This window comes from Salvelinus alpinus, chromosome 3 (genome assembly GCF_045679555.1).
Source record: "Salvelinus alpinus chromosome 3, SLU_Salpinus.1, whole genome shotgun sequence".
Taxonomy (NCBI): Eukaryota; Metazoa; Chordata; class Actinopteri; order Salmoniformes; family Salmonidae; genus Salvelinus; species Salvelinus alpinus.
The window spans coordinates 105,164,904-105,178,121 of NC_092088.1; the positions used below are offsets into that span (position 1 = coordinate 105,164,904).

Genomic DNA, 13,218 nt, shown 5'->3' on the forward strand with positions numbered 1-13,218 from the left:
CTCACCCCCCATACTGCTTTTATTTATTTACTTTTCTGCTCTTTTGCACACCAGTATCTCTTCTTGCACATGATCATCTGATGATTTATCACTCCAGTGTTAATCTGCTAAATTGTAATTATTCGATTTATTGCCTACCTCATGCCTTTTGCACACATTGTATATAGATTCTCTTTTTTTTCTACCATGTTATTGACTTGTTTATTGTTTACTCCATGTGTAACTCTGTGTTGTCTGTTCACACTGCTATGCTTTATCTTGGCCAGGTCGCAGTTGCAAATGAGAACTTGTTCTCAACTAGCCTACCTGGTTAAATAAAGGTGAAATAAAAAAATTAAAAAATTAAAAAAAATTGGCCGTACAGCATTTACTGTGATAGGGCCTCTGCAGAAGTCAGGGCATTCGTACTTCGCAGGGCTGTTGTCAGGTTTTTAGACAGGACCTCCTACCCTCACCTCCCATCAACCAATCACGTCAATGCAGAGCTATAGATAGCCCTCCGCAATGTTAGAGAACTTGAGGAGCACAGCGATGCATTACGGAGCTCATTTTGTCTTCTGTGTTCCTCCAGTGGCTCAGCATCGCGTCACACCATCCATACTGCGCCACACTTTCGGATCAAGCATAAATTGGCTTTAAGACACACTGCTGCAGTCTTGTGATGAGGTCACCTTGGGTTCCCCTTTCTTTCTCTCTCTCTCCTAGTAGACCTGGCCTGTGTGAGGTCACTGTGGGTTCCCCTCTCTCTCTCTCTCCTAGTAGACCTGGCCTGTGTGAGGTCACTGTGGGTTCTCTCTCTCTCTCTCCTAGTAGACCTGGCCTGTGTGAGGTCACTGTGGGTTCCTCTCTCTCTCTCTCTCCTAGTAGACCTGGCCTGTGTGAGGTCACTGTGGGTTCCCCCCTCTCTCTCTCTCCTAGTAGACCTGGCCTGTGTGAGGTCACTGTGGGTTCCCCTCTCTCTCTCTCCTAGTAGACCTGGCCTGTGTGAGGTCACTGTGGGTTCCCCTCTCTCTCTCTCTCCTAGTAGACCTGGCCTGTGTGAGGTCACTGTGGGTTCCCCTCTCTCTCTCTCCTAGTAGACCTGGCCTGTGTGTGGTCACTGTGGGTCCTCTCTCTCTCCTAGTAGACCTGGCCTGTGTGAGGTCCCTGTGGGTTCCTCTCTCTCTCCTAGTAGACCTGGCCTGTGTGAGGTCCCTGTGGGTTCCTCTCTCTCTCCTAGTAGACCTGGCCTGTGTGAGGTCCCTGTGGGTTCCCCTCTCTCTCCTAGTAGACCTGGCCTGTGTGAGGTCCCTGTGGGTTCCTCTCTCTCTCCTAGTAGACCTGGCCTGTGAGGTCACTGTGGGTTCCTCTCTCTCTCCTAGTAGACCTGGCCTGTGTGAGGTCCCTATGGGTTCCCCTCTCTCTCTCTCCTAGTAGACCTGGCCTGTGTGAGGTCACTGTGGGTTCCTCTCTCTCTCTCCTAGTAGACCTGGCCTGTGTGAGGTCACTGTGGGTTCCCCCCTCTCTCTCTCCTAGTAGACCTGGCCTGTGTGTGGTCACTGTGGTTCCTCTCTCTCTCCTAGTAGACCTGGCCTGTGTGAGGTCCCTGTGGGTTCCTCTCTCTCTCCTAGTAGACCTGGCCTGTGTGAGGTCCCTGTGGGTTCCTCTCTCTCTCCTAGTAGACCTGGCCTGTGTGAGGTCACTGTGGGTTCCTCTCTCCCTCCTAGTAGACCTGGCCTGTGTGAGGTTACTGTGGGTTCCCCTCTCTCTCTCCTAGTAGACCTGGCCTGTGTGAGGTCACTGTGGGTTCCCCTCTCTCTCTCTCCTAGTAGACCTGGCCTGTGTGAGGTCACTGTGGGTTCCCCTCTCTCTCTCTCTCTCTCCTAGTAGACCTGGCCTGTGTGAGGTCACTGTGGGTTCCCCTCTCTCTCTCTCCTAGTAGACCTGGCCTGTGTGAGGTCCCTGTGGGTTCCCCTCTCTCTCTCTCTCTCCTAGTAGACCTGGCCTGTGTGAGGTCCCTGTGGGTTCCCCTCTCTCTCTCCTAGTAGACCTGGCCTGTGTGTGGTCACTGTGGGTTCCCCTCTCTCTCTCTCTCCTAGTAGACCTGGCCTGTGTGAGGTCCCTGTGGGTACCTTTCTCTCTCTCCTAGTAGACCTGGCCTGTGTAAGGTCACTGTGGGTTCCTCTCTCTCTCTCTCCTAGTAGACCTGGCCTGTGTGAGGTCACTGTGGGTTCCTCTCTCTCTCCTATTAGACCTGGCCTGTGTGAGGTCACTGTGGGTTCCTCTCTCTCTCCTAGTAGACCTGGCCTGTGTAAGGTCACTGTGGGTTCCTCTCTCTCTCTCTCCTAGTAGACCTGGCCTGTGTGAGGTCACTGTGGGTTCCTCTCTCTCTCCTAGTAGACCTGGCCTGTGTGAGGTCACTGTGGGTTCCTCTCTCTCTCCTAGTAGACCTGGCCTGTGTGAGGTCACTGTGGGTTCCCCTCTCTCTCCTAGTAGACCTGGCCTGTGTGAGGTCCCTGTGGGTTCCCCTCTCTCTCTCTCCTAGTAGACCTGGCCTGTGGTAGGTCACCGTGGGTTTCTCTCTCTCCTATAGACCTTCTGGTCTGTCTCTAACCTCATACGGGGTAATTATTTAATCAGAGAGCGAAGTCGTTCAGTGTACTACAGCTGCTGATGGGGAAATGGACGCCAGTCATTTATAATCATATACATATGTTTTTCTTTTACTTTCTCCGTTCCTTAATTGCCTGCCGAACCTGGCCTCGAGCGCTGTTGAGGTGAAAACAGAGGACATGTAATGTTTCTGATTCATACAAAGAATATGGTATGTTTTATAGCAGACAGATACAATGCTAGGTAGAAGCAGAAGGGATGTGATGCAATGAACACGTACTCAGACAAGGAAGTACACAGGAAGTTCATCCTGTCCTGAATGTTATCTGATGGTGTCTCTTTGTTCCCGTCATGAAACTGTTCTGACCGGTGAAGGTCAACAGGAAAACCGTGACCTTGGATGAGAGTCTGTAGTAACCAACGTTGTGGGAAGGTCCACAGGAAGACTGTGACCTTGGATGAGAGTCAGTAGTAACCAACGTTGTGGGAAGGTCAACAGGAAAACCGTGACCTTGGATGAGAGTCAGTAGTAACCAACGTTGTGGGAAGGTCCACAGGAAGACTGTGACCTTGGATGAGAGTCAGTAGTAACCAACGTTGTGGGAAGGTCAACAGGAAAACCGTGACCTTGGATGAGAGTCAGTAGTAACCAACGTTGTGGGAACGTCAACAGGAAGACTGTGACCTTGGATGAGAGTCAGTAGTAACCAACGTTGTGGGAAGGTCAACAGGAAAACAGTGACCTTGGATGAGAGTCTGTAGTAACCAACGTTGTGGGAAGGTCCACATTTACTTCCACTAAACATTAAGAGGTTGAGGAAGTAACTTCTTAACTGGGATGTCAGGCTTTTAAAATACATTAACTCTCCCCTCTTTCTCCCGCACTCCCCCTCTTTCTCCCGCACTCCCCCTCTTTCTCCCGCACTCCCCCATCTTTTTCCCGCACTCCCCCATCTTTTTCCCGCACTCCCCCTCTTTTTCCCGCACTCCCCCTCTTTTTCCCGCACTCCCCCTCTTTTTCCTGCACTCCCCCATCTTTCTCCCGCACTCCCCCCTCTTTTTCCCGCACCCCCCCTCTTTTTCCCGCACTCCCCCATCTTTTTCCCGCACTCCCCCTCTTTTTCCCGCACTCCCCCTCTTTTTCCCGCACTCCCCCATCTTTCTCCCGCACTCCCCCCTCTTTTTCCCGCACCCCCCCTCTTTTTCCCGCACCCCCCCTCTTTTTCCCGCACTCCCCCCTCTTTCTCCCGCACTCCCCCCTCTTTCTCCCGCACTCCCCCCTCTTTCTCCCGCACTCCCCCCTCTTTCTCCCGCACTCCCCCCTCTTTCTCCCGCACCCCCCCTCTTTCTCCCGCACTCCCCCCTCTTTCTCCCGCACTCCCCCCTCTTTCTCCCGCACTCCCCCCTCTTTCTCCCGCACTCCCCCCTCTTTCTCCCGCACTCCCCCCTCTTTCTCCCGCACTCCCCCCTCTTTCTCCCGCACTCCCCCCTCTTTCTCCCGCACTCCCCCCTCTTTCTCCCGCACTCCCCCCTCTTTCTCCCGCCCTCCCCCTCTCTTTCTCCCGCCCTCCCCCTCTCTTTCTCCCGCCCTCCCCCCCTCTTTCTCCCGCTCTCCCCTCTCAAAACAATTTACGGACTAGATTGGCATGGGAAACATATGTTAACATTGTCAAAGCAAGTGAAATAGAAAGTAAACAAAAGTATTAAAAAACAGTAAACATGACACTCACAGAAAGTTCCAAAATAGACATTTCAAATGTCATATGTGTATATATACGGTGTTATAATTATGTGCAAATATTTAAAGTACAAAAGGGAAAGTAAATAAACATAAATATGGGTTGTATTTACATTGGTGTTTGTTCTTCACTGGTTGCCCTTTTCTTGTGGCAACAGGTCACACATCTTGCTGCTGTGATGCAACACTGTGGTATTTCATCAATAGATATGGGAGTTTATCAACATTTAATTTTTTTCTAATTCTTTGTGGATCTGTGTAACCTGAGGGAAATATGTGTCTCTAATATGGTCATACATTGGGCAGGAGGTCAGGAAGTGCAGCTCAGTTTCCACCTCATTTCGTGGGCAGTGAGCACATAGCCTGTCTTCTCTTGAGAGCCAGGTCTGCCTACGGCGGCCTTTCTCAATAGCAAGGCTATGCTCACTGGTCAGGTATTCTGCCACTGTGTACTCTCTGTTTAGAGCCACATAGTATTCTAGTTTGCTCTTTCTGTTTTCTCGTGATTTATGCGTCTCATCTTTCGCCACCCTCTGTCTCTCTCTTTTGCTCCTGTTTCTCCTCTTTCTCTCTCATTCATTCTGTCTCTGAACTCGTGACATTGTCTTTCACTCCTCTCCCTCTCCCTCCTTCTCCCGCTCGCTCTCCCCCCTTCGCTCTCCCCCCTTCGCTCTCTCCCCCCTTCGCTCTCTCCCCCCTTCGCTCTCTCCCCCCTTCGCTCTCTCCCCCCTTCGCTCTCTCCCCCCTTCGCTCTCTCCCCCCTTCGCTCTCTCCCCCCTTCGCTCTCTCCCCCCTTCGCTCTCTCCCCCCTTCGCTTTCTCCCCACGCTCTCTCCCCCCTTCGCTCTCTCCCTCCTTCGCTCTCTCCCTCCTTCGCTCTCTCCCTCCTTCGCTCTCTCCCTCCTTCGCTCTCTCCCTCCTTCGCTCTCTCCCTCCTTCTCTCTCTGAGTGTGTCATGTGTTGATGTCTCTCTCTGCAGGTGGTCAAATTGCTGAACAACAAGCGTTCTCAGGCAGTGGGGATTCTGATGTCCAGTCTGCATCTGGACATGAAGGACATCCAGCATGGTGAGATAATGACCCTCATAACTATATCATTACACCACTATACTGTATATGACTTAGACCCCATAACTATATCATTACAACACTATACTGTATATGACTTAGACCCCATAACTATATCATTACAACACTATACTGTATATGACTTAGACCCCATAACTATATCATTACAACACTATACTGTATATGACTTAGACCCCATAACTATATCATTACATCACTATACTGTATATGACTTAGACCCCATAACTATATCATTACATCACTATACTGTATATGACTTAGACCCCATAACTATATCATTACATCACTATACTGTATATGACCCCATAACTATATCATTACTACACTATACTGTATATGACTTAGACCCCATAACTATATCATTACACCACTATACTGTATATGACTTAGACCCCATAACTATATCATTACATCACTATACTGTATATGACTTAGACCCCATAACTATATCATTACATCACTATACTGTATATGACCCATAACTATATCATTACACCACTAGACATGACTTAGACCCCATAACTATATCATTACATCACTATACTGTATATGACTTAGACCCCATAACTATATCATTACACTACTATACTGTATATGACTTAGACCCCATAACTATATCATTACAACACTATACTGTATATGACCCATAACTATATCATTACACCACTATACTGTATATGACTTAGACCCCATAACTATATCATTACATCACTATACTGTATATGACTTAGACCCCATAACTATATCATTACACTACTATACTGTATATGACTTAGACCCCATAACTATATCATTACACCACTATACTGTATATGACCCATAACTATATCATTACATCACTATACTGTATATGACTTAGACCCCATAACTATATCATTACACTACTATACTGTATATGACTTAGACCCCATAACTATATCATTACACCACTATACTGTATATGACCCATAACTATATCATTACACCACTATACTGTATATGACTTAGACCCCATAACTATATCATTACATCACTATACTGTATATGACTTAGACCCATAACAATATCATTACAACACTATACTGTATATGACTTAGACCCCATAACTATATCATTACACCACTATACTGTATATGACTTAGACCCCATAACTATATCATTACATCACTATACTGTATATGACTTAGACCCCATAACTATATCATTACATCACTATACTGTATATGACTTAGACCCCATAACTATATCATTACATCACTATACTGTATATGACTTAGACCCCATAACTATATCATTACATCACTATACTGTATATGACTTAGACCCCATAACTATATCATTACATCACTATACTGTATATGACTTAGACCCCATAACTATATCATTACAACACTATACTGTATATGACTTAGACCCCATAACTATATCATTACATCACTATACTGTATATGACCCGTAACTATCATTACACCACTATACTGTATATGACTTAGACCCCATAACTATATCATTACATCACTATACTGTATATGACTTAGACCCCATAACTATATCATTACACCACTATACTGTATATGACTTAGACCCCATAACTATATCATTACATCACTATACTGTATATGACCCCATAACTATATCATTACACCACTATACTGTATATGACCCCATAACTATATCATTACAACACTATACTGTATATGACCCCATAACTATATAATTACACCACTATACTGTATATGACTTAGACCCCATAACTATATCATTACAACACTATACTGTATATGACCTAGACCCCATAACTATATCATTACATCACTATACTGTATATGACTTAGACCCCATAACTATATCATTACATCACTATACTGTATGACTTAGACCCCATAACTATATCATTACATCACTATACTGTATATGACTTAGACCCCATAACTATATCATTACAACACTATACTGTATATGACCCCATAACTATATCATTACAACACTATACTGTATATGACTTAGACCCCATAACAATATCATTACATCACTATACTGTATATGACTTAGACCCCATAACTATATCATTACATCACTATACTGTATATGACCCATAACTATATCATTACAACACTATACTGTATATGACTTAGACCCCATAACTATATCATTACATCACTATACTGTATATGACTTAGACCCCATAACTATATCATTACATCACTATACTGTATATGACTTAGACCCCATAACTATATCATTACATCACTATACTGTATATGACCCATAACTATATCATTACAACACTATACTGTATATGACTTAGACCCCATAACTATATCATTACAACACTATACTGTATATGACCCATAACTATATCATTACATCACTATACTGTATATGACTTAGACCCCATAACTATATCATTACATCACTATACTGTATATGACTTAGACCCCATAACTATATCATTACACCACTATACTGTATATGACCCATAACTATATCATTACACCACTATACTGTATGTGACTTAGACCCCATAACTATATCATTACATCACTATACTGTATATGACTTAGACCCCATAACTATATCATTACATCACTATACTGTATGTGACTTAGACCCCATAACTATATCATTACATCACTATACTGTATATGACTTAGACCCCATAACTATATCATTACATCACTATACTGTATATGACTTAGACCCCATAACTATATCATTACACCACTATACTGTATATGACTTAGACCCCATAACTATATCATTACATCACTATACTGTATATGACTTAGACCCCATAACTATATCATTACAACACTATACTGTATATGACCCGTAACTATCATTACACCACTATACTGTATATGACTTAGACCCCATAACTATATCATTACATCACTATACTGTATATGACCCATAACTATATCATTACATCACTATACTGTATATGACCCATAACTATATCATTACATCACTATACTGTATATGACTTAGACCCCATAACTATATCATTACAACACTATACTGTATATGACTTAGACCCCATAACTATATTATTACATCACTATACTGTATATGACCCATAACTATATCATTACATCACTATACTGTATATGACCCCATAACTATATCATTACAACACTATACTGTATATGACTTAGACCCCATAACTATATCATTACATCACTATACTGTATATGACTTAGACCCCATAACTATATCATTACACCACTATACTGTATATGACCCATAACTATATCATTACATCACTATGCTGTATATGACTTAGACCCCATAACTATATCATTACATCACTATACTGTATATGACCCATAACTATATCATTACACCACTATACTGTATATGACTTAGACCCCATAACTATATCATTACAACACTATACTGTATATGACCTAGACCCCATAACTATATCATTACATCACTATACTGTATATGACTTAGACCCCATAACTATATCATTACATCACTATACTGTATGACTTAGACCCCATAACTATATCATTACATCACTATACTGTATATGACTTAGACCCCATAACTATATCATTACAACACTATACTGTATATGACCCCATAACTATATCATTACAACACTATACTGTATATGACTTAGACCCCATAACAATATCATTACATCACTATACTGTATATGACTTAGACCCCATAACTATATCATTACATCACTATACTGTATATGACCCATAACTATATCATTACAACACTATACTGTATATGACTTAGACCCCATAACTATATCATTACATCACTATACTGTATATGACTTAGACCCCATAACTATATCATTACATCACTATACTGTATATGACTTAGACCCCATAACTATATCATTACATCACTATACTGTATATGACCCATAACTATATCATTACAACACTATACTGTATATGACTTAGACCCCATAACTATATCATTACAACACTATACTGTATATGACCCATAACTATATCATTACATCACTATACTGTATATGACTTAGACCCCATAACTATATCATTACATCACTATACTGTATATGACTTAGACCCCATAACTATATCATTACACCACTATACTGTATATGACCCATAACTATATCATTACACCACTATACTGTATGTGACTTAGACCCCATAACTATATCATTACATCACTATACTGTATATGACTTAGACCCCATAACTATATCATTACATCACTATACTGTATGTGACTTAGACCCCATAACTATATCATTACATCACTATACTGTATATGACTTAGACCCCATAACTATATCATTACATCACTATACTGTATATGACTTAGACCCCATAACTATATCATTACACCACTATACTGTATATGACTTAGACCCCATAACTATATCATTACATCACTATACTGTATATGACTTAGACCCCATAACTATATCATTACAACACTATACTGTATATGACCCGTAACTATCATTACACCACTATACTGTATATGACTTAGACCCCATAACTATATCATTACATCACTATACTGTATATGACCCATAACTATATCATTACATCACTATACTGTATATGACCCATAACTATATCATTACATCACTATACTGTATATGACTTAGACCCCATAACTATATCATTACAACACTATACTGTATATGACTTAGACCCCATAACTATATTATTACATCACTATACTGTATATGACCCATAACTATATCATTACATCACTATACTGTATATGACCCCATAACTATATCATTACAACACTATACTGTATATGACTTAGACCCCATAACTATATCATTACATCACTATACTGTATATGACTTAGACCCCATAACTATATCATTACACCACTATACTGTATATGACCCATAACTATATCATTACATCACTATACTGTATATGACTTAGACCCCATAACTATATCATTACATCACTATACTGTATATGACCCATAACTATATCATTACACCACTATACTGTATATGACTTAGACCCCATAACTATATCATTACAACACTATACTGTATATGACTTAGACCCCATAACTATATCATTACAACACTATACTGTATATGACTTAGACCCCATAACTATATCATTACATCACTATACTGTATATGACCCATAACTATATCATTACAACACTATACTGTATATGACCCCATAACTATATCATTACACCACTATACTGTATATGACTTAGACCCCATAACTATATCATTACAACACTATACTGTATATGACTTAGACCCCATAACTATATCATTACACCACTATACTGTATATGACTTAGACCCCATAACTATATTATTACATCACTATACTGTATATGACTTAGACCCCATAACTATATCATTACAACACTATACTGTATATGACTTAGACCCCATAACTATATCATTACAACACTATACTGTATATGACTTAGACCCCATAACTATATCATTACACCACTATACTGTATATGACTTAGACCCCATAACTATATCATTACACCACTATACTGTATATGACTTAGACCCCATAACTATATCATTACAACACTATACTGTATATGACTTAGACCCCATAACTATATCATTACACCACTATACTGTATATGACTTAGACCCCATAACTATATTATTACATCACTATACTGTATATGACTTAGACCCCATAACTATATCATTACAACACTATACTGTATATGACTTAGACCCCATAACTATATCATTACATCACTATACTGTATATGACTTAGACCCCATAACTATATCATTACATCACTATACTGTATATGACCCATAACTATATCATTACACCACTATACTGTATATGACTTAGACCCCATAACTATATCATTACATCACTATACTGTATATGACTTAGACCCCATAACAATATCATTACAACACTATACTGTATATGACCCCATAACTATATCATTACATCACTATACTGTATATGACCCATAACTATATCATTACATCACTATACTGTATATGACCCCATAACTATATCATTACAACACTATACTGTATATGACTTAGACCCCATAACTATATCATTACAACACTATACTGTATATGACTTAGACCCCATAACTATATCATTACAACACTATACTGTATATGACTTAGACCCCATAACTATATCATTACATCACTATACTGTATATGACTTAGACCCCATAACTATATCATTACATCACTATACTGTATATGACTTAGACCCCATAACTATATCATTACATCACTATACTGTATATGACTTAGACCCCATAACTATATCATTACATCACTATACTGTATATGACCCATAACTATATCATTACAACACTATACTGTATATGACTTAGACCCCATAACAATATCATTACATCACTATACTGTATATGACTTAGACCCCATAACTATATCATTACATCACTATACTGTATATGACTTAGACCCCATAACTATATCATTACATCACTATACTGTGTATGACTTAGACCCCATAACTATATCATTACATCACTATACTGTATATGACCCATAACTATATCATTACAACACTATACTGTATATGACTTAGACCCCATAACTATATCATTACAACACTATACTGTATATGACTTAGACCCCATAACTATATCATTACATCACTATACTGTATATGACTTAGACCCCATAACTATATCATTACATCACTATACTGTGTATGACTTAGACCCCATAACTATATCATTACATCACTATACTGTATATGACCCATAACTATATCATTACATCACTATACTGTATATGACTTAGACCCCATAACTATATCATTACATCACTATACTGTATATGACTTAGACCCCATAACTATATCATTACAACACTATACTGTATATGACCCATAACTATATCATTACATCACTATACTGTATATGACTTAGACCCCATAACTATATCATTACAACACTATACTGTATATGACCCATAACTATATCATTACACCACTATACTGTATATGACTTAGACCCCATAACTATATCATTACACCACTATACTGTATATGACTTAGACCCCATAACTATATCATTACAACACTATACTGTATATGACTTAGACCCCATAACTATATCATTACAACACTATACTGTATATGACTTAGACCCCATAACTATATCATTACAACACTATACTGTATATGACTTAGACCCCATAACTATATCATTACAACACTATACTGTATATGACTTAGACCCCATAACTATATCATTACAACACTATACTGTATATGACTTAGACCCCATAACTATATCATTACAACACTATACTGTATATGACTTAGACCCCATAACTATATCATTACACCACTATACTGTATATGACCCATAACTATATCATTACATCACTATACTGTATATGACCCATAACTATATCATTACATCACTATACTGTATATGACTTAGACCCCATAACTATATCATTACAACACTATACTGTATATGACTTAGACCCCATAACTATATCATTACATCACTATACTGTATATGACCCATAACTATATCATTACAACACTATACTGTATATGACTTAGACCCCATAACTATATCATTACATCACTATACTGTATATGACTTAGACTCCATAACTATATCATTACATCACTATACTGTATATGACTTAGACCCCATAACTATATCATTACAACACTATACTGTATATGACTTAGACCCTGTAACTATATCATTACATCACTATACTGTATATGACCCATAACTATATCATTACAACACTATACTGTATATGACTTAGACCCCATAACTATATCATTACAACACTATACTGTATATGACTTAGACCCCA

General features: G+C 39.7%; 1 protein-coding gene across 1 annotated transcript in view; it reads left to right on the forward strand.

Moving 5' to 3' along the window:
- The window catches only part of LOC139571658 (formin-2-like), a 165,766-nt gene that overhangs the window by 51,818 nt on the left and 100,730 nt on the right, over positions 1-13,218 (forward strand). Inside the window, exon 8 of the mRNA XM_071394732.1 lies at positions 5,309-5,396. Within this exon, the coding sequence (XP_071250833.1) occupies positions 5,309-5,396 (88 nt within the window). The remainder of the gene's footprint in view (positions 1-5,308; positions 5,397-13,218) is intronic.